This window comes from Sinohyriopsis cumingii, chromosome 8 (genome assembly GCF_028554795.1).
Source record: "Sinohyriopsis cumingii isolate HCF-2022 chromosome 8, ASM2855479v2, whole genome shotgun sequence".
NCBI lineage: Eukaryota > Metazoa > Mollusca > Bivalvia > Unionida > Unionidae > Sinohyriopsis > Sinohyriopsis cumingii.
In genome coordinates, this window is record NC_142968.1 from 10,401,113 (window position 1) to 10,425,781 (window position 24,669).

Consider the following 24,669-nt stretch of genomic DNA (forward strand, 5'->3'; position numbering starts at 1 on the left):
TAACATCAACACAAGGACCACAGTACATGCAATATTGTCACACCCTTAAGGGTTCATGCCTCTTATGGTAATACTAACATCAACACAAGGACCATAGTACAGACAATAGTGTCACACCCTTAAGTGTTCATGCCTCTTATGGTAATACTAACATCAACACAAGGTCCACAGTACAGGCAATACTGTCATACCCTTAAGGGTTCATGCCTCTTACGGAAATACTAACATCAACACAAGGACCACAGTACAAACAATAGTGTCACACCCTTAAGGGTTCATGCCTCTTATGGTAATACTAACATCAACACAAGGACCACAGTACAGGCAATATTGTCACACCTTTAAGGGTTCATGCCTCTTATGGTAATACTAACATCAACACAAGGACCACTGTACAGGCAATACTGTCACACCCTGGAGGATTCATGCTCTTATGGTAATACCAACATCAACACAAAGGCGAATGACAACCCATTTTGAAGGTAACATATGGTATCTATTGAAAACATTCTTTGCTACCATGAAAATAAGAATAATTATACTGTACCTGGAAGGCAATATTGGCATTTTCATGCATGCCAAATATTTCCGGTTCATCAATCAGTGGTAGGTTTTCAATGTACTGTCTGTAATCAGTCAATGTCTCAAACTCAGGGGCATAGTAAATACCTGGAAAAGAGGTATAGTCAAACATTAAAATATTCGTTCTGACATTTTACAACAATGCACAACAAAACCTTAGATTTAGCACATTCCCGTAAGTAACACTTGATATCAAAAGCTAAGAAAAATGTGAAATATTGGAACACTGGCACAAAAAACTGTTTAGGGTGGTTATTAACGTCTGCATACAAATGTGCATTTCCAAATGTAATGGGGTTTTCCTTAAAGATGTCAACATAGTTTAAAACTAAAATTATCATCCAAAAAATAACAAAGGTAACAGAGAAACAGATGGATGGATGGGTGTACATACGTATGGATAGACAGACAGTTGGCAGGCATATACAAAAATTTGAAAAGTTGCTGTAATGGCTGAAAAGTCTAATCTGGTCATCCAGATCTCCATACACATATTCTAGCAAGATTTCATTCAGCATTCTTCTTATTAAAAAGCTTCTCAAGATGGAAGGATGGATGGATAGATGGACAGAAATATTGACTGAACCCAATTAAAATGTCCATGCTGCAAAGCAGGTGGGCATAAAAATACAGACCCAAATCAAAAGTATTATCTGACCTATGTATTATTTTTAGTTATAGAATCTGCATTGAAATTTAATTCTATTTTTACTAGGAAGAACCTGTATCTAAGTTGGTAGAGCATTGGACTAATAATCCAAGGGTCCTGGGTTCAATAACTGCCCAGGCAAGCACCATGGCATGTCCTTAGGAAAGGCAACTAGCTCCAATTTCCATGCTGTGGTATAATCAATATTTTCTTAAAATATTTTTTCTATTTTTTAAAGTGCCATTAAAACCCATAAAAACAAATCTAGAAAAGACCCCAGAAATACTGTTTATCTAACTGTGTGGATACACAGTATGTAGACATCAAGGTTACATACATGTACATCAATTATGGCAAATTTGAAAGAGGTAAACAATTTATTAACTTGGTCAATTATATTCCTGGAATTATTTTCATCTGGACGACATAGCCTGGCTGAAGATAACTTCAAAGATAAGAACAACAATGACTATGAAAACTGTCTGTACCTGATTGAGAATATTTATAGCCTGGCTTTAGTGTTGGTGGACTGAAGAACGTCTTTAGAACTGTCCGCAGGCATCTCTGATCAAGAGAATCTGTTACACGACCGCCATATGTGATCTAAAATTCAAGGTAATCACAATTCTAAAATTGTATTTATTGTAATGTAACTGTACCAAAAGTTCCACAAATTAATCTCCAGTACTCTAAACACCCATGGTGGTTGCATGCAGTGTGCCTTGACAACCCAGACTGTGGTATTTGGTGTTCCTTGAAAACCCAGGTGGTGATGTGTGGAAAAGACTGTTGAACAAGTAGGAAATCATAAAATGTTCAAGCCTGAGTTTGAGCTTGATATTTCATGTCAAACAATCAAAAAGAATAATATATTTGTGATGTTATGTTTGATTGGTTAAAATGAAAACTCAATATCAATTTGCTAAAATCAAAACCCAATGTAAATTATCTAAAGTGAAAACCCAACATCAAACTCAAACTTGTTGTCTTGGATAAGCAACTTGTTACAGTGTTCCATCCAGAATTTTACTATCAGGGGACCCATTAAACCAACACAATAGCAGTAAATATAATTCTATTACTGAATAACAACACAATAGCAGTAAATATAATTATATTACTGAATAACAACACAATAGCAGTAAATATAATTCTATTACTGAATAACAACACAATAACAGTAAATATAATTCTATTACTGAATAACAACACAATAGCAGTAAATATAATTCTATTACTGAATAACAACACAATAGCAGTAAATATACATTACTGCATTATTCTGCAGGGGTAAATTAACAAAAGCATTATTCAAGTTTCAATTAATCTGACATCAAATTGAAAATACTTCCATCTTCTCGGTCAAAAAGTCTTTAAAACTGGTAACACAACCATCTAATAATCACTTGTTTAGGCATACCACTTGAAACATCTTCATCCTGGATAAAACACTCAAGGAAAGGGCAGAAATGTTACAATTAAAAGCATGAACACAGACTATGTTAAGATATTATTAGTCCAAATATTTTAATAACATAGTCTATGTTTGACTGAAAGAAAAGAACAAAATCAGAAATCCATGTATTGATATTAATATAATTAGAATGAACCATAATGTGGTTAAATCTAAAAGGACAGTTGTCTTTGTATATATATAAATATTAATACAAATAATACTATCATACAGGTAAGAGAATTTTTAATTTGTACTCTACGAAGATTTAAACCCAGGTCCACAGGTAAACGGCACCCATCGCCTTGCCTGCAAAAACAATGTTATTCAATCGGTGTTATATGCACTTGTGTGTAGCAGACACACTGACATGACAACCTAGTAACTAATTCTCATGCATCTACACAGTCATTAATCATTTTTTTAAAGTCATTTACTTCAATTTGAGTTCAAGACCTACCCTTAATCATAAACCTAGAATGTTCTAGAAGTTAAATTGTTTACAATTTGATGGAATTTTCCATTCAAAATTGCCCACATCATGGGCATTTTATTGTCTTAGATGAAATAAAATTAGTCCCTATTGGATAAGGTAAACAATTATTCATTTCTGTTTTAAGTTTAGTCTTTGGAATTATTTACTGTTTTTTTTCTTATATAAATTATTCCTTCAATTACAAAATGCACATTGACCTTTTGAGAAAAAAACACCACTCTGGGGTAATTGTGAATTCATTCAAAGACATTACTGATTATATCATTGTGATACATCAAGACTATTAGTAAATTAGCACATTCAAGACTACTGGTACATTAATTTTGAACATTCTCAACTTCTTGGACTTGTGAGGTTTATATTTGATTTAATTCACCATATTCAAGTTCCTCTAAAATTTTCACATCATAATGTAGTGGACAAAATTTATTGTTAAATTTAATAAGCTAGTTGGTTTCACTTTATGTTACTTAGTTTAAGACCACAGTGTCATGACACATGATATACCAACATCACAATAAGAACCCTTGAATGGTCTCTGGGGTTGTCAAGAAAGTTCATTTCATCAATTATACCTGTGAAATAGGTGTCTGCTAATGATTGTATCTGTGAAATATGTGCATGCTAATAATTTAACCTTTGAAATTGGTGTCTCCTAATGATTGTACCTGTGAAATATGTGGATGCTAATGATGGTACTTTTGAAATATGTGTCTGCTAATGAATGTACCTGTGAAATAGGCATCTGCTAATGATTGTACCTTTGAAATAGGTGTCCGCTAATGATTGTACCTGTGAAAAAGGCATTTGCTAATGACTGTACCAGTGAAATAGGCATCTGCTAATGATTGTAATAGTGGGATGCAAACTTCAACTCTGAATTTCCTAGTACAAATTTGCCTTATGTTATTGTTGGTAAAGTTTTCATCATTCAAAGGGGTTATTTTATATCCATTTCTGTTTCCTAATTTTGCATGATTTTTGTTAAAGTGACTTAACACAAAAATGAAAGGAAAAGAGCACTTTGGATTACCTGAAATACAAGTGTCACAATAAAGGAACAAAAGGAAAATATAACTTTCAATCAAGAACACACTGTGCAATAAAATGCGATTGGCCATTTAGTACAAGAGTCCATTGAGGGGACTGACACTCTGCTACTAAAAAGAATTTCCTGTAATCCAAGATACGCCTTCTGCTTTTAACTGCCAAGTGTTTAAACACCTCTGATAATAATGAGCAATAACAGGATTTTCAGATTGTCCAAGATCAATACCATTTTCATTTAGGACCAACAAGGCATCATTAGAAGTCTTTTAGAGAAACCCCTATGTTATTCAGGAGTAGTAGCAATACAAGATTTTCATAGCAGCCATACAACATCTAATACCACTCACAAAGAAGACAACGTAAGAAGTGTTGTTGTCAAAACTAAATATCAATTTGGCAATCCATTCTAAAGAAGTAGAAACAACATTCTAGATGGCCACTATTGTGCCTATATTGGATGTTATACTGAGCTAATCTTTATGTAGGACCGACTAGATGCCATAAAAAGTTTGTGGCTGATATCTCCATGTCAATATGACTTTGTAATCAGAAGTAGTAGTATTAATATGATTTTGAAGTTACCCACCATGGCAGCCATAGTCAGATTAGCACCATTTTCATTTACGACAAACTATTAAATATAATGAGACATTTTTATTGAAAGACTCATGTTGATATGACCACCCATTCAAGAGAACTGGTGATAACAAGATTTTCAAAATGGTACTATGAGAGCAATATTGGATGTTGAACAGGACCATTTAGGACCAACCAGCTCTTAGGATGAATTTGTGTGTGTGTGTGTGTAAAGTTTTATGGCAATCCTCCAAGTAGTTTAGGAAAAGTAGTGACAGCATATTATGATGGACCATGTGGTTGAGGAAAAGTAGTGACAGCATAGTATGATGGACCATGTGGTTGAGGAAAAGTAGTGACAGCATAGTATAATGGACCATGTGGTTGAGGAAAAGTAGTTTCAGCATAGTATGATGGACCATGTGGTTGAGGAAATGTAGTGACAGCATATTATGCTGGACCATGTGGTTGAGGAAAAGTATTGACAGCATAGTATGATGGACCATGTGGTTGAGGAAAAGTAGTGACAGCATAGTATGATGGACCATGTGGTTGAGGAAAAGTAGTGACAGCATAGTATGATGGATCATGTGGTTGAGGAAAAGTAGTGACAGCATAGTATGCTGGACCATGTGGTTGAGGAAAAGTAGTGACATCATATTATGATGGACCATGTGGTTGAGGAAAAGTAGTGATAACATATTAGGGGGCGCTCACCAGTTAATATGTACTTTTGAGACAGTGACGTATGTAAGGTGAAGTAGTTTGCATTTAAAACATGCACAATGGAGAGAATGTTGGCATACCTCTATGCTACATTAATGTAATGTGGATGATATTTCTTTGAATATTGTACTTTTGGAAATTTTACATGATTTAAGCACACTGCTAACTAAAATGACTGCTCACTTGTGTTAAAAAGTCAGCCTGAATTAGTCTAAAGTACACTATACATAGCAGTTATTAAAATAGGGAAAATGAATTTTGCCAGACTAGACAATACCAGCTTCTGAAAGTGCAATGAATGAATTACCAAATATATAAAATGTAAAAAAAGTTATCAGTTCTTTTTTATACAATTTACCTCTGAAGTTCAGGAAGTGAAAATGACCAAGTAGAGCTAGCACTTTTTTGAAAGGTGCGCATCTGAAATAAGGCCAAGCTGTATACTCTATAACCCATAGTACACCCATCAATCATGCCAAAAATAAAGGGAATTAAAGGTTCTTTGAATTATACCTAAGATATACAAGGTCTTTTTTAAATAGCCAGTATAACCAGTAATGAAAGCCAGGGAAATTCTTTTTCTTTAAAATCCTAACCCTATGCAAAATATGAAACTGTAGAGCGCCACCTTATGATGGACCATGTGGTTGAGGAAAAGTAGTGACAGCATAGTATGATGGACCATGTGGTTGAGGAAAGGTGGTGACAGCATAGTATGATGGACCATGTGGTTGAGGAAAGGTAGTGACAGCATAGTATGATGGACCATGTGGTTGAGGAAAAGTAGTGACAGCATAGTATGATGGACCATGTGGTTGAGGAAAAGTAGTGACAGCATAGTATGATGGACCATGTGGTTGAGGAAAAGTAGTGACAGCATAGTATGATGGACCATGTGGTTGAGGAAAAGTAGTGACAGCATATTATGATGGACCATGTAGTTTAGGAAACATAATGACAACATCTTATGACAACAGGCCATCCCATCAACTCTTCTAGTCTATGACCAGTAAAGCAATAAATAGTATTGTGGCATGGTGGAGCATAAAAACTCCAAAATTCCTCTTGATACTTGAATGTGACACAAAGAATATATATATCAGTTAGAACCTTATCAAAATACCATGCAATTGAAGTGTGACAAAATGACCAGTATAATGGATAATTTTTATGCAGGATCTCTAATCCATTGTAATGGAGAAGGAAACCGTGTACGGCTAAATTTTTTCAGCCCTAAGTCATCAAGATCTTCTAGCACAATCGTCCAAATATCAGCAGATTCTGAACAAAACTATGACCATGGACCAGTCAGTTCTGAATTTGCAGAAAGTCAGTCAAAATCTAATGTGAAAAAATTCTAAAATGAATACAAAATCATTACAATGTCATGATTTTTGTAATGCTCATATCTGACAAGTATGACAAATTTACCAATATTTCATTATCCAAAAGAAATTAAAACAATGATAAATTATTTATATTAGAAAATAAATTACAATTCATAACTGTGTCATCAATAACAAAGGTGTAATTTATTATCATTCTGATTTATTCTCACTCTGTGTAGAAAATAATACTGCATTGTGCTATTCAAGAAATAATGCATATTTAAAGCATGATTTTAGGGCACATTTGTTATTTAATCTGCATGCAACCACTAACACAATTGAAAAGAAAAATTAGTGGCGCAAGACAAATTCTTGTGACCCCATTTAGAGATGTAAATAGCCCAGGCATAATTAGACACAGAACAAAACTCTGCAAGAGATATAGATTTTGAAATATACCTCTCCTGTGATGTAGACCAGAGCATCCCATGGTATAGTTCCTTCCGCACAGAACATTTGCAAATTCAAAAGGGCACACTCTCTGTCACTGTCATTAAACTCATACTGAAAAAGACCAAAATTCAAACTTTATTTATTTTGGGTTGATTGCACAGTAAATGACAAAGTACTCTGTATTAAAAGTACTCTTGATGACCCAAGTGTTGACAAGCAGTGACCACTGAAATGAACATGACTGAAAACCCAGAGGAAGCCACCAATCTCAGATGGGCAAACACTAATTTTACATATGCTGCCTCTTAAGATCCCACAGACGATGGCAGAGTAAATAGCAAGCAAGCATACTGCCAATGCATCATTCAGTCCCCTCACCCCCATCTATGACTGATATTTAATAAAACCAATTACAATCTGATTGATAAAGTCTGAATTTTAACAAGCATGCAAAGAAATTATTATACTGTATAACCTTGGGTATGTTATTGTAATATGTTATTGTAATGTACACAGGAGGATAGAACATCAGTTTTAAAATCTTTATCAAGGATAGAAAAAATAGTATTTACATGGCTAAAATAGAAAAAAAAATTAACTGGCCCATCATCCATCCCTGGTAATTTTAAATGTAATGCCCCTAAAGATAAGAGGTATTCAGCACAATAATAATTAATCTGTTTCTTTTACCTAGCGCATACGATTTTTTTAAACATATTTTGTACAATTTAACTTAACGCCTTACCTATTTTTTAATAGAATTTGTGAATGATGTGTTGACAATAGCTTGTTGACAATGTTGACATGATATGTTGACAATAGCTAGTTGACAATGCTGACATATGTTGACAATAGCTTGTTGACAATGTTGACAAGATACGTTGACAATAGCCTGTTCATTTGCAAATTAATCCTCCATGCAAAAATTAGCAGAATTATTCAAACTTACTTGCCAATGCTATGGATTCATCCCTACCATCTAGATATTAACACTAAACTTAGGATTCTAGCTTCAGCACACACTTTCTGGATATATCACTCAAGATTCTAGCTTCAGCCCATAACTTCTTGACATCTGCACTCAACTTGGGATTCTTGCTTCAAAAATTGGCATTTTGAAATCGTATATATTGAACAGTTTACATAAAATAAAGTCATGCTTCTGGGCTAAATGTGTCCCCAAAGAAATTAATTGAACCTTTTAATGTTTTATACCAAATTATTTTAAATGCTCTTTCCCCAAATATGCACATGAAGCCATGTTTTTAATGTTCTTAACCCTGGATTTTTCCTTCAAAGAAATACTGGCATGTATGCAGACTGACAAAATAATGTGAATGCTAACCTTGATGTTCCATCCCAAAGGACCAAACTTCTTCCTCTCCTGGATAATGGCATGGAAAAGACAGAGGCCAAATATCATTCTCTTCCAGTCTAATCCAAGTACTGAAAACAGATAGGACATTTTAAGTTGATGAACTTTTGATGTCTATTATTCTAATCAATATAGAAAACAACAGATTCAATGTACTGAAAACAACAGATTCAATGTACTGAAAACATATAGGACACATTAAGTTGTCTGTTATTTTGATGAATACAGCAAACATTAGTTCAAACAACCTTTCTATTATCAATTTTCTCATACTATCAGTGTAGAGTTACCTCCCTCTGAGACACTTTTAACTTTGGAAATGATTCTGCCTTATATATGTTTTTAAGTTTTGACAACTGTATTTTTTCAATAATTCATGAGAACCTCAAGTTTTAGATGAAAATATAAATATTGGAGTGGAACCCAAAGACATGTTGAAATTTAATTCATTTCACAACTGTCAATTAGCTTCAATAACATTCATTGCTGACACTGTGATGTCCAAGATATTGTTCCTAAGGTTTGCTTCAAAGTGAGAGAATACATGAAACAGAGATACAGGTAACCCCTTCCTCACACAAACCATGCTTAAAGTATCTAAATATTTCAGTGAAAACTTAAATCAAACATTATATGCTGATTATTTTATAAACTATAATGAGATAATATTAAGCAAGAATCATGACTTAGCTGATAATTATAAAGCTGCAAAGCACGGGTTTCACATTGTTTTTCCAATGATTCACAATCTGATTGAAATCTGATTGCTCCTAAACACTTTAGGATTCATTATTGCTAGTGATACAGCAAAAACTGCCTTACCATGCTCCTCAAAAAAGTTTGATGTTAGGTCTGTAAAAGCTCGGCGGATATTGGCTCTTAGTCCTTTTGGTGGCTCGTTAGTGACCTTGACACTGTTCTGTAACACGCTGACAGGGAAGTGTTTTGCTGGCATAGAGCTCAGGAAGAGACGGTACTCATCGTTAATTTCATCAGGTTTTTCAGCAAGGCTCTTCACGAGGTTCTCCATGGCCAACATCCAGGAGGCAGCCAGGTGGCAGTTCTGAAGAACATTTTGAAAAGTTTAGTTATCAGATTTTTCTTGCTTTTTGGCAAACAAAAGCTTTAGTTTAAATTACTTTTTATTCGCTTCATACAGAAATACAGCTTCCCAATGCTAATTCTCAACATGGGAATACAGAAAAGTCAAGTCAATCAATATAACATTATAAATAACATTATGCATGTAAAAGTCTTTCAAAATTTAACTTATTTATATGACGGCAGGTTTTATTTCATATTTTAAGTACCAATATTTTGCTATGAGGTAAAAAAATATACACTGCATATTTATCTCTGATAAACAGGAATACATAAACATCAACAAATTGTTTGATATATGCAATCCTATTTAAAAAACTATAAGATGGTTGGTTGGTTTGTGGGTTAAAGAACAACTGACCCACAGGAAGCTACTAGCCAGCTTTCTCACATGGTCATCCAGGGTCCCAAAACAGTAAGATAAACAAAAGTCAATAAACAATAGAAGACTGTGCAACAATGGTGATCCAATCAGAAAACTGTTTAGTACATTAAGGTTGAAAATGAGACAGGGAAGTCATCTCAGATATCTACATTTTAAAAGTAACTTATCAAATTGGACCACCACCCCAAACATCTTCTGCATGCAGGATTAAAAATCTTCTTTGTCATCTGGTCACCATTTTGAAAACATCATATAAAACATGATCATACTCTCTCTCTCAATCAAGACAGACTGAGAGGTTACATGGAGCAACTAATGTAATGGAACTCACCACAGTATAGTATAGTATCTATCAAATGTAACAACCTACCTGAAGGAAGACCCAGTCTCCTGATTTGACTGCAGTATGTATTAATTTTTCTGCAACTGGACCCTGACCTTGGCCAAGTGAAATTGACAAGATTCTGTAAAAGAACAAGCAAGCTGTAAATTATGACATTTTCACAACATTTAATTCTAAAAAAATTATTAAACATACTTTGGACACTTGTTTTTTGAGTCAAAAACTTTGTAGCAGTTGAAAGCTTATTTTCACAGAAGGTTTACTATAGAGGTTGCCCTCTAACCTTAACAAAGATGACAACATTATTTTAGATAAAAGAAACACAAAAGAAGGAATCTTATTTTGAATAAAAACTGCAGATGCTAATTAAAGTTAGAAAAAAACTGATGGTAAGTAAAATGCCAATGACTACTGTGAATGCTCACTCCATTTTCAATAGTCCTCTATGTAAACATTATTAGGGCACAGCTGACTGGAAACTATTGACCTCTGGGTCTAAATGACCATGACCTTTTGTCAAAGTATGACATCTTCAACTAAACTTATCCAGTAGAAAGCATTGTTTTTTTATCTGAATTCTCAGCCATAGTGACCTTGACCCTTTATCTTTCAACCCCAAAATCATTAGGCTTCTTTCCAAACCCAAGCAATCCAGGAAGTTTGTTCAAAGTCTGAAATTTCGAACTAATATCACAAAACTTTGACCATTTGACTCAACAAACCACAAGGTTTTTTCATACTCATGTGCAAGCCATCCACAAAGTTTGTCATACAGAACTACTGTCATTATGTGGAAACCATTTTTCCTGTTTTAGTCACAATGGCCTTGACCTTTGACATTTTGACCCCCAAATCAATAGGCTTCTTCCTCACACCAATGAAGTGCATGCTATGCACAATGCTTGGTCATAGTAATGATGTAGAATTAATGTTATTATGTAAAAACCATTTTTCTTCTTTTAGTCAGAGACCTTAACCTTGGACTTTTGACACAAACACATACATCCCAATCAATATGGTAGTTCCTTACCCAACTGAATGCTATCCACAAAGTTTTATAACTTTTGATGGTAGAGGACTTGAGTTACTGTGCAGAAATAATATGGGTAACCAAAGGATTGATGGATGGATTGTAGTGGTAACTTTATGTGCCCTGCTTTATGGTGGGTGGGTGTACACAAATCAAATATTATTGTTAATGGAAAAGTTGTTAAAATTTTGAACTTTCTGAAGTCTAGTCATGTTAAAATTATTGATACCATGCATACTGACATGAACTACATAATTTTTCATTAAAATTTAGAATTTTTCACTAAGCAGCTGATGTAATGCATGGACGTCATTGTAACTTCACCTGACTGCAATGGTGGGAAAGTGTAAAGTGTGTGTGTGTGTGTGTGTGATTTGGGAAAGAAAGGAAAAAGTTTTCTTACCTGTCTGAATATCCTCTCTCTCTAGCAAACCTAAGGAAAGCTCCCATGGGATCAGATCCAGTGCTCAGAACAAAGACTAGTGGAGTGACTTTATTCATATCATCATACAGGGTCTGTAGACTTACTGGGGGACTCTCCACAAAGGCCTGGCCAAGGTTCTCTCTTACGAAATCTTGGGCAGCAAATACAGTCTGAAAGGAGGAACAATGTATAGTTCAACTAAGGATATACACACAACAATTGGGGATATACACACAACAAACTGGGAAGTGATATGTCTTAAATGCAAATCATATCATTATAAGGCATATATTATTCTATGACTTTCAAATACTTTACACTGTACAAATATTATTACACAAAACCATAATGCTGACATGGCAACCTTCACCACAGTTACTGTAAAGAATAAATATTTGCTTCACTTTCTGTTATGGTGTGTAAGATAGAAAACTTCTTTTTGTTTGGATTTTCTTCTGGCCAGCTTGTGCAATGCAAATTGCATGTTACTGTTATAAATTCTGTCACTGTATCAGATGGTATTCACACTGTTATAAATTCTGTCACTGTATCAGATGGTATTCACACTGTTATAAATTCTGTCACTGTATCAGATGGTATTCACACTGTTATAAATTCTGTCACTGTATCAGATGGTATTCACACTGTTATAAATTCTGTCACTGTATCAGATGGTATTCACGCTTATAAATCATGTCACTGTATCAGATGGTATTCACACTGTTATAAATTCTTTCACTGTATCAGATGGTATTCACAATGTTATAAAGTCTGTCAATGTTATCAGATGGTATTCATCATCATCATCATCATCAGTCCTGCAGCCTGATAGACCATTGGGGCACTGTACAAGACTGAACAAACAGCTTCCTCCATTCCTCTTAATTTTTCATCTTTCTCAGTGAGTCACTCAATGTCAAGCCTGTCCACTCCAAATGTTATCTTCCCACCTCTTTCTGTGCCTGCCTCTCTTTCTTCTTCCTTGTATAGTGCCTTGCAGGATTGTCTTGGCGAGTCTTGATGATCGTGAGACATGCCCATACCACTGCAATTTGTGTTTTTTTTCTGTGAGGTCATCGTGAGTCACAATGGCTTGTCTTATCGTTTGCCGTATTTCTTCATTGGTGACAGTTGCCTTTCTTGGGGGGGGAGTGATCAGTGATTGGGTCCACGGCAATGGCCATACTCCTCTTTGCCAGATCTTGTTGCAGATGTTTGTGAGGGCACTAATCATTGCTTCTCCCCCAGCTTGGATCAGTTCTGCTGGAATGTTGCCCACCCCTGCTGACTTACTCTTTCTCAGCGATCTCACTGCGGCTTCCACTTCTTCATGTAGGATAGGGTGGTAGTTGTTAGTTGCTGGAGGAACTTTCAGTACCTCTGGATCTATTGTGGCTTGGTGGTTGTAAAGTTCTGCGCAGTACTCTGTCCATCTTTCTATAATATCTTTTTCTTCTGTCAGACAGTCTCCAGCTTTGTCCTGTAAGGAGGTAACCCAATTTTGTTTTGTGCTTTTAAGTTTCTGATAATTTCGAAAACTTTTACCTTATTTTAAATTAGTTCTTACCATCAACAGTATCTTCAATATCTTTTTCAGTTAAAAACTTTTGATGTGGCTTCAACAATTTTCAGTAAAAGATTAAAGCCAAAATCAATTTATTGATATACCCACCGTAGTAAGCCATGAGTGAAAATTCACTATACTTTCGTTTCAACTATGACTGCCTGCACTAAGACTTCCTTGTTTCTCCTCTTGTCACACAGGTTCAGGACCTCAGCTGTGACCCAGGGCTTCTTGACTGGGCGATGTCTACCAAGGATCTTTCTGGCTGGTTTGTTTGTTGCTGTATTGAAGGTGGTGATCAATGTGTCCATGTCGGTACTGTCAGTATCGAGGATGGTGAGCAGTGCAAATTTTCCACCAATCATTGCCTGGAATGCTTTTGCTACTTCAGGATCCTTCAATATCTCAAGATCAAATTTTATTCTTGTGTGGCTCTCTTTCTTGACCTTCTTTAGATGTAGCCTGAAGGTCATCATCACCAGATCATGGTCACTTCCTATGTCTGCTCCGAGAAAGCTTCTAGTTTTGGCAATGTTTACACTTGACTGTACATGCCTCTTCACCATGATGTAGTCAATCTGACTGTGATGGTCTCCACTTGGGCTGTGCCATGTCCATCTTCTGGATACTCTGTGCTGGCTGAAGGTGTTTGCTAGCATAAGGTCATTGTAACTAGCGAATTCCAGGAGCCTCAGTCCTCTCTCATTCGTCTTTGCATTGCAGCAGCGCCCACGTTCCTTTCCAGCTCATGCAAGCATCCTCACCTGTCTTGGCACTCCAATCACCTTACACAACCAGAATGTCTTTCTTCAGTGTTTTATCCATAATTTCTTGTAGCTGGTTGTAGAAGTCTTCCACATCTGCATCATCATAGTCTGATGTTGGGGCGTATGCCTGTATTATGGTGATGCTAAATGGAGATGCCCTGAGACGGATGGTGATGAACTGGCTGGAGACTGGCTGAGTGAGTGTGTGTGATTTGGATTTTTAACATAGCTTTAACAACTTTTCAGTCATACTGCTACGATGTCTGCAGTGTGACAGTTTATAGTGATGTCCAGCACCAGGGCGCATTGTCGCAGACATGTAGCATGATGTCCCACCCAGTCACATTATCCTGACACCAGGCTGACCAGTCCTAACACTAACCTCTTAATGCTGAGCGCCAAGTGAGGTAGCTGTTAGTACCATTTTCGTAAGTCTTTGGTATGACTCAGCCAGGGATCGAACCCACGACATTCTGCTTCCGAGGCGGACGCTCTAACCACTAGGCCACCAGAGCAGTTGAGACTGGCTGACATCACAAGACAGTACTCACTCATGGGCAATGGGCAAGTCATCCAGACTTGCATTGGAAGGTAGATGCTCCTGCCCTCCACGAGTCTTCCAGCTATGGATAAATAGTGTGATGTTAACACAGCATCACTGGGCAGAAGAACTTCTGAGACAAAGTCAATGGCCAAGCAGAAAGGCTTGGAAAACAAAAGTCAAGGAAAACATAAGCCAAGGAAAACAAAAGTCATGGAAAACAAAAGTCAAGGAAAACAAAAGTCAAGGAACATATACCTTTTCTTCCTTGAAGACTTTGATGAACATCAGTTTCTGGAAGCTGTTTAGGCGCTTGTCCCAGTGACCTTTGACCTTTCCATCATCCTCTTCATGCTTTTCCTCACCTTCTTTAGGAGGCTGTGGTTCAGGGGGCTCAGGTCCATAAATATCCAAGGATGAAGGATTGGCATGAATCTGTGATGAGATACGGTCAGTATTAACACTAGTAAAGATCACCTACTTGACCCTAACCTTAGATATTTTTCCATGAACCTGACCTATAATATTTTGGCTCATGGATGATAAGGAATCTTTCACAATACTTATAAAGCATACAGGTCAGGCCTATATAACCTTGGATAAAATAAAAAAGAAAATGACCCCAAGCTGATGGGAGATGGAGAAATAAATGAATAGCTAGCTGCATGTCTACTACCACATATGGGGTAAATTTCCACATGGTTTTATTTGGCAACTCTCAACATCAAGTTCAAAATCACTGAAATTCAACCCTGCAGAAAATTGGTAAATTACAAAATTTATGCCATTAAAATTTGAAAATTGCAAAAACTAAACACATGGAATTTTCCAAAAATCATACATTTTTGACAAAATCTGTCATGCCTTGTGTGATAGACAGTGTCTTGTCTTGACAATCTGATGCAAACTCTTGCAACTATTAATTAACCTGGCCATCAGATAAACATTTCAATCTAAATTGTTCTTAATTTTTCCATGACATCTGGTAAACTGTTCCCATATAAAAAGTTTCCCTCAGTCACCGTAAACAATTGTAACTTCAACTGAACAATGTCACTACTGAAATGACTAACAACAACTCACAATACTGACCAATCAAGAACAGCAATTCTTTGTCTGTAACCAATCAGGATAAAAGTCAAATTTGAAACTGACCAATCAAAAACAGCAATTCTTTGACTGTAACCAATCAGGATAAATGTCAAATTTGAAACTTTATTGCCCATGTTCAGTAAATGGGAGAGTAACTTGCAATACAAAGTTTTCTCCCTTTCATGATTAATACTCAATCTGAAATCTGCAAAACTTTCCATTTTATTTTACAGGTTGTTCCCATATACAGGGGGTTTCCCAGGCTATATGGGGGACCAAATAATAATGCTATAATTACAATTAAACAAGGATGCCTATTTCCCTCATTTTTATCTACACAGGCCCATTGTAGACATGCAAAGATAAATATACAAACTACACTGTTCCTGAAATGCCTCTACCCTTTTCAACAGGTAAAATTGAGTTAGAAATAAAATTTAAGCATAGAATATAGATTAGACTGAAATTCTGGCCATTTGAAAAACTAACAAATTAGATTATATGCCAATATCTCCTATTTCCTGTGACCCTGGCTAAAAATCAGAAGAGCTAAAAAATTCCTCATAAATGGAGTTGTAATACGGCAATAAACAAAATTACATCAAATTAAACAGACTAAGTAAGATGATGAAGCTATAACTTTAATTTCATCTTTAAAAGCCCATAATTTGATATATGTTTATAAGATACACTTCTGGCAAACTAAATCAAACAGAACAGTACCAAATTTAGAATAAAAACAAATGTTAACAATGTCTGTAATTTTGAATTGCATTTAGTACACATATGTGCTTTCATCTCTATCTAATTCTCTATTTTCACTTTTAAATTTCTGATAATTTCGAAAACTTTTACCTTATTTTAAATTAGTTCTTACCATCAAAAGTATCTTCAATATCTTTTTCAATCAAAAACTTTTGATGTGGCTCCAACAATTTTTTTCTCAGTAAAAGATTAAAGCCAAAATCAATTTATTGATATACCCACTGTAGCAAGCCATGAGTGAAAATTCACTATACTTTCTTTTCACCTATGAATGCCTGCACTAAGACTTTCTTACTTCTCATGAATCTGCGTTGAAAAAATTTATGTCATCAACAAGCCAACAAAATAAGCTGTTATGCATCAATGGAAGTGATCTCTTATAAATGAATAAGTGTATTAAAGAGAAAATCCAATCAGCAGGAGGGGTCATGCTGGGTCAACCTTCTAAGAAACTGACTCAGATTTACAACAATTGGTTAAGCAGCTTATGCATATTCATGAGAAGCAAGGGGGAAAAGATTCCATAGCAGAGTCTTGCCCATAGTTTTTGATAATGTACAACTTTGAAAATGTGTACAGTTTTACTTGCAATGAAATGACACAGGCTTGCAGATCATTTTGAAAAGATTGTGACCATTGTGTTCACTGCAATATAGTTAAAAAGATTACAACCATTATTTCTATTGCAATATAGTTAAAAAGATTACAACCATTATTTCTATTGCAATATATTTAAAAAGATTACATCCATTATTTCTATTGCAATATAGTTAAAAAGATTACAACCATTATTTCTATTGCAATATAGTTATAAAGATTACAACCATTATTTCTACTGCAATATATTTAAAAAGATTACATCCATTATTTCTATTGCAATATAGTTAAAAAGATTACAACCATTATTTCTATTGCAATATAGTTAAAAAGATTACAACCATTATTTCTATTGCAATATATTTAAAAAGATTACATCCATTATTTCTATTGCAATATAGTTAAAAAGATTACAACCATTATTTCTATTGCAATATAGTTAAAAAGATTACAACCATTATTTCTATTGCAATATAGTTAAAAAGATTACAACCATTATTTCTATTGCAATATAGTTAAAAAGATTACAACCATTATTTCTATTGCAATATATTTAAAAAGATTCATCCATTACTTCTATTGCTATAAAAAGAAAGCAAAAACATAAGATAAAGTCTTAATATGACAAATAAAAAATGACATCAACAGTTTCTAATAACAAGTATTACCATGTTTCACACTAAATGCAATGTACATAAGCAATCTAATTAACAGCAAAAAATTTCTTTTCTATGGTATGACTGCTAGCTCCTACATAAATTCATGATCCTTACACCTATTCTGGCTTACAGCCTATAAGTAACCAGTCTAATATACGACCTATGCTATCAACATCTGCTAAAGGTACAGACTTGGAAAAATTTGGACATGGAAACAAACATGGAAAATCTAGTTGGTTGTAAAATTAGTGTTAGTCAAACTACCATAAATGCATATACAATTTATTATCAGAAGAAAATGAAGGTCAAAGTCAAGTTCCCCCATAAGTTGTAGTTGTTGTATGGTTTAACGCCATTTTTCAGCACAAGATAGGCTATACATGTAGGCCAGTATTAATGGTGGAGGAAGAACCCAGGAAAACCCTGGAAAGAACCACCAACCCACGAGAAGCTACTGGCAAGCTTTCTCACATACCCACATTGACCAAATAGGAGACTCGAATGCACGCAGATAGAGGTGAGATGGCAGTGATCTGTAACGGAGAGCGCTTTAGACCACTCGGCCACTTGGGGCCCCCTCCCCCATATGTTAATCAAATGTAAGATTGTAGCAGAGAGATGGTTTAGGTAACTCCAAATAGTGAATTGTAATGGGTAGCCTGAGGTTAAAGCAGATAGTGACTGTTGATATCTTTGTCATAGAGTTAGGTATACTATTAAAAATAATCTTATCCTCTTTAGAATATTCTTTAATTTGCCTTAACTATAAAATTCATTTGCTGTCACACTGTGCCATTAATCCACCACTGAATTGATTTCTCCTCTCAGTATCTAAGACAACTACATCATTAGAGCTTGGCAAGCTAAAATGCCACTAAATTTTCAATCAGGTCACTATATGGCTACTAAATTTTCAATTAGGTCACTCTATGGCTACTAAATTTTAAATTAGGACGACTAATGTTTGCAAGGTACCTGGAATGTGTCATTCTTGCCAGGTGACCAAAAGTATTTAAATCAGTTCATTCTATTTTTAAACAAGTTTTAGTTTATACAACATCAACAAGTGTCACATGAGATCCAAAGAATCTTAAACTATTTGGTATTTCATTCAAATTTTAAAAAGTAAGCATTCATATAGTATTGTCCAGTTAGTTACCTCCTGTTCTCCCAGTTTAACCCAACATGGTGTTTTCATCAGATCATTTCGGATTCCTTTGAAGGCAGGAACTGTGTCATTTATATCACACACTGCATTCCACAGGGTCTGATCAATCCAGCTTACATTCGGTTTGGGTGGCCGCTCTTTGTCCATTCCAGCAGCACCACGAAGGAAGAAGTTCCACTCATCCAAGCCAATCTTATGATTTTGTTTCATTATCTCCACACACATCATGAAGCTGAATACAAGCTTGTCTTTCTCAAACAGACCTCTGTAAATATAATATTTTAGAAAATTCAATTATCTTTTTCTTGAATTTAAGTTGTGAATATTTGCATTTTGTAGGTTATGATGTAGAAGCAAAACAATGGCAACATATTTTGATATGAACTTAAGGCGAAGTAACTTTCTGTTCAGATTCTGAAATAGGTAAAAAAAACTAGTGTGTTAGAAAATTTACTGGCTAAAACAAATGGCTTTTTTTTAAATTGTTGCTAAAATTATGCATATATCTGGGGAAAAAATGGCTCTAAATTGGTCATGTTTTTTTTTTACCTGGCGACATTATTGTAGATTGCCATTGTAGTCTCATCCAAACAAATCTGAAGCCGTTTCTGCAGGTCATCCGACTTCTCACTCGTTTCAATGGTAGCATTAAAAAGCTGAAATCAAGAGACCATTGTATACATTCTGAACAAGCAGAGTTAATAAATTGGTGAAGAAGTGAAATTATATATTATAAATCTACTAGTGGCTTTCTGTGCTTGTTGAAATCTTACAAGACAAATGCAAGAAATCGGTTTGATTAATGCTGAAAATCTGACATAAATTCTGGGGAATTTTACCTTTAAATTTTACATACAATCTTCTTTATTTGAAAATATAAAATATAAAATTCTAGTTAAACCTCTTTTTAGCAGACAACGATGAGACCCATCAAATCAATCCATTTAAATATGTGCTCTTTAATCAAGATTTATATAGCATGAAGCATAAAAACTATACTATAAAAATCTGTAAATTATGAGTAGTTGTCCATCTAGTCAAGTTTATATATATATATATATATATATATATATATATATATATATATATACATACATACATACATACATACCTACATACATACATATATATATATATATATATATATATATATATATATATATATATATATATATATATATATATATATATGATAGATTGACAGATCTTTAACCCCATTTAGAAACCAATTGATAGCACAATGCATGCATACCATGTCATGGTGTTTCACCGAAAAAACATACTTGGGATTTTGAAACCCCTAGACACGCTTTCTCCGAATTGCAAGTAATAAAAAAAATATGGGAGACTTATGCTCCAGCACTTCTCCTTCCACAGACTATCGACTTTTATCTTTGAACAGTTTTTGGAGATTTTTTTACCTTTAGTGATGCATTTCCAAACATATGGGTAAATTATTGCAAATTATACCCAGCAGAATGCAGAGGAGCTATTGTTGACATATACAGCCATAAAAAAAACCTGCAGGGATATCTACTTACGGTAAAGAATACAGTCTGGAACAATGACCAGGAAATGGACAGACACAAATATGGAAATAATATTTACACTGTAACTGGAGTCTTTTTCTTTGCATACAATAAAATAAAATACTATTAAAATTAAAATGACATAAATAGAAAAAATGACATAATAGTTAGCTTGTTGTGAGATTTCTTTTGCCACATAAACATGTAGGTTTCTGTTTCAGCTCATTCATTGAAAATAATATATATTTTTCATTTAAATTCCTTGAAAAATAAACAATTTATTAGGAATAATTACCTATATACACTATATACTAACTTTTAATTAAGAGTTTAATGGGTTTTTTTATGAGTTTGTTGTGGTATAACAGTCAGTTACCAAATCACAGCAAATAATGCCTGATGGGCGTTACATAAGCTGTGTGAGTCAGCAACAGACAGTTTATACCAAGATAAATTCAGAAAAAAACATTAAATAATAATTATAATTGCAATTCATTATAATTTTATTATCTTTTACTGTTACATATTTTAAAGCTATTTCCTATCAATTTTAGAACCTGTTTAAGCATGTAAATTCTTGTTGAGGCATATACTACCTAGCTATTTATAGAACAGAGGATTCTCCATATGCAACATAATAGCTACGTCAATATCAAACAGAAAGTTCTACCAGTGGTAGGTGACCTAAGGTTCTGAACAATCCACAGTATGGTCTTAAGCTCTTATCTAAATCAGCATGTGATCTGAGTAGAAGTTCAATATTCAAAGGGCTCCGAGTGGCCGAGTGGTCTAAAGCGCTCTTCGTTACGGATCACTGCCATCTCACCTCTGTCTGCGGCGGTTCGAGTCTAGGATTCAGCCAATGTGGGTATGTGAGAAAGCTTGCCAGTAGCTTCTCATGGGTTGGTGGTTCTTTCCGGGGTTTTCTCGGGTTCTTCCTCCACCATTAATACTGGCCACCATGTAAAGCCTATCGTGTGCTGAAAAATGGCGTTAAACCCCACAACAACATCAATATTCAAAGTAAAGGGTATGTTGTTTTGTCTGACATATGAATGACTCTTGGATTTGATGCTATCATCAGTTCGTTGTGACTTGGCCAATCGTTATTGTCCATACATCCGAGCAGCAAATTTTTGCATCTTTAAATCTATTTTAAAGTTGATTTAACAGTTTAGGCTACCTACTGGGGCTACTTACAAATGAAATTAAGACTATCAGTAAATGGTTCTAGTGATGTGGGTCCAATAGTCAAACAGTGCAAGACATTGACGCTGACAGTTACAATCAGGTGTAGCGGATTTCCAACCCATCCCCACATCGTAATTATTGACGCTGACAGTTACAATCAGGGTGTAGTGGATCTCCCACCCACCCCAACATTGTAACTTTCAAGATTGGTGTCTTACATTGTAGGACTGTGAATCCAATTGTTATAATGTTAGTTTTTTGAACCCCCCCTCCTCCCAATTCCTATATCCATATACCTATAGTTTCAAATTCATTTGTAACAAGCTGCAGTGAAAGTATCCTGTAGCCCCAATGTTGTTGGCAGATTTGGAGTTTCTCAGCTTTTCTTATTCAAATCTAGTCAAACAAAGAATTATTTTATATTCATAAAAACAGCCAAGATGTGTTATTTGATTCTGTCAAATCAATTTATTAAATTTTCTAAATAAAATATAAACCCACCATTTTTATTTCGTTTTAAAAGGCATGCTGTGTGTATGCCTTCCAGTTCAGTGTTTACATTAGTTTTTTTGCAGTGACTCTATTTACAGAAGTTAGAATAAAGTAGTTCATTGTACAGTTTATACAGAAATAAATGTAGTTGGGTTTGATCACATGATTATGTTCTGACCAATGAAAATCTTTCCTTCATTTATCAACTGTTGCAACTGCAATTATTTCATTATGAAATGTCAATTACCCCCCCACATAAAAAACCCAGCTGAGACTAAAAAAACTAGAAATATGGCAGATATGTGAAAGAGTTTAATATTTTCAAATATAAAGCACATACTTAAAGCTCATTCCCCCGTTTGAAATGAAAATTATTCCAGGAAGGGGAGTCCCAAATATTAAGCCAACCAAAGCTCTTTCTCTACAGAGCAATGTAATATTGCAAAATACATGTTTTCTTTATCTGGTGAGGTTTGTATTAATGAGGTACTTGTATTCAGCACAGACTAAGTCAATCTAACAAGCTCTATTTAATACAGTCCATTAAACCTTTTCACTCAGTTTGATAATAATATTTTAGAAAGCTAGATGACTTACAGCTTTAAAGTATTTGAGAGAGAACTGGTACATGGGGTCTACCTCTCCCATATCGGCCACAACAAAATACATAACTGAGCCCCGGGCTGCAACAGGAATGTATTTACTGCGGGCCAAAGAGATTTTCTCTTCTGTTGTCTCTGCCTCAGCAAGTCTTTGCTTGATCACACCTGAGGTGACCTTTAAAAATAGATAAAATGCATTAAATACTGTATATAAAATACATATAATGTAAAGTGCATGTAACACACATGACAGTATATGTAACATATGTAACTTACCACATTTACCTTATATATTGGGACATGATAAAATAGTTATTTTTTTCCTGTCCCAGAACTTATGGTGAAACTTTTTTCACCCAGATCATATGTCCCAAAGCTTAGGAAACGAAACAAATTTGTATTGAATTTGTGCACCCCCAAGTGCACATTGCAATAAAAAAAATAAACAAAATGCTCATTTGATAATAATAAGAAATAACTAATCTTGTATTGTTATTATTTATTCCATTTTTTTCATCACAAGCATTAAAGAATAAAATATATCCATGAAATTTGTAGGCTTTCATACTGTAGCATGTATTGCTTATGTCCTATTACAAAAGACACGTTGTTCATTGACAAGAACATTGAGAAACAAACCATATTTGGTTGTGCTCAATGGTTTGAATATGTTATCTGACTGAAAATTGGATCTTACAAAATCACAAATGAGAGGGAAATAATCAACCGATATCTTGTAGACAACTGCCATTCACACATGATACAGTGTTAGGTGCAAAATAATCAAGATTCAATTATATCCAGGTCAACTATATGACAGTATCTCACAAATAAAAATCAATATTTGAAAACACATTCACTTGAGTGCAAGTGACAATCTTTTCACTAGCACGGGTTACAAAAGTATCATTATAGCAAGTTATTGTTGTGTATATTATTTACCTGCAGAAATCAATGCTCGTTTGTATTAATTATAACTAATGATGACAAGCACTCAGAAACCCAGGGAGGGGCCCCGAGTGGCCGAGTGGTCTAAAGCACTCTTCGTTACGGATCACTGCCATCTCACCTATGTCTGCGGCGGTTCGAGTCTAAGATTCAGCCAATGTGGGCATGTGAGAAAGCTTGCCAGTAGCTTCTCGTGGGTCGGTGGTTCTTTCCGGGATTTTCCGGGTTCTTCCTCCACCATTAATACTGGCCGCCATGTATAGCCCTATTGTGCTGAAAAATGGCGTTAAACCCCACAACAACAACAGAAACCCAGGTGGTGAATAAACAAAACTGGCAGCGAGCAGTAAACTCATTCTTTGAACTTACTAACAGGAAATCAAAGACAAAGGTTTTTATTTATTACAAAGCAGTGAGGAGTAAACTCATTCTCTGAACTTACTGACAGGACATCAAAGACAAAGGTTATTTTTATTGCAGATGGTTTCACCGACAATATGATCATTAACATGGATGAAATTCTAGTGTACTTTAATCTCATTCCTGAATAAGATGGGATAGAAAGTATGAGAATTAGTAAAATCTGACTTTAGTCCTTGTAGGTTCTATTTCAGGTGATGTGCTGCCTCTAATGAAAAATTTTCATGGTATGAAGAAGCAAAAAAAATATTCATGCACCTAAAAAATGGATCGTATGTGTGCAGGAGAAGGGTTGTGTTGATGAGATAATGCTGCAGTGGTTTAAAGAGTTTTATCTCAAGTACACAGATATATTTTTTAATT

At 34.8% G+C, this 24,669-nt stretch overlaps 1 protein-coding gene across 3 annotated transcripts in view; it reads right to left on the reverse strand.

Moving 5' to 3' along the window:
* The window catches only part of LOC149792967 (dynein axonemal heavy chain 6-like), a 246,874-nt gene that overhangs the window by 17,688 nt on the left and 204,517 nt on the right, over nucleotides 1-24,669 (reverse strand). For all 3 annotated transcript variants that reach the window (XM_089966835.1, XM_089966833.1, XM_089966834.1), the window contains 11 exons: nucleotides 22,934-23,113; nucleotides 19,674-19,780; nucleotides 19,116-19,389; nucleotides 15,102-15,278; nucleotides 11,951-12,141; nucleotides 10,545-10,638; nucleotides 9,511-9,751; nucleotides 8,659-8,759; nucleotides 7,320-7,424; nucleotides 1,720-1,834; nucleotides 548-669 (listed from right to left, as the gene is read on the reverse strand). In XM_089966835.1, coding sequence (XP_089822961.1) covers nucleotides 548-669; nucleotides 1,720-1,834; nucleotides 7,320-7,424; nucleotides 8,659-8,759; nucleotides 9,511-9,751; nucleotides 10,545-10,638; nucleotides 11,951-12,141; nucleotides 15,102-15,278; nucleotides 19,116-19,389; nucleotides 19,674-19,780; nucleotides 22,934-23,113 — 1,707 coding nt within the window. The remainder of the gene's footprint in view (nucleotides 1-547; nucleotides 670-1,719; nucleotides 1,835-7,319; nucleotides 7,425-8,658; nucleotides 8,760-9,510; nucleotides 9,752-10,544; nucleotides 10,639-11,950; nucleotides 12,142-15,101; nucleotides 15,279-19,115; nucleotides 19,390-19,673; nucleotides 19,781-22,933; nucleotides 23,114-24,669) is intronic.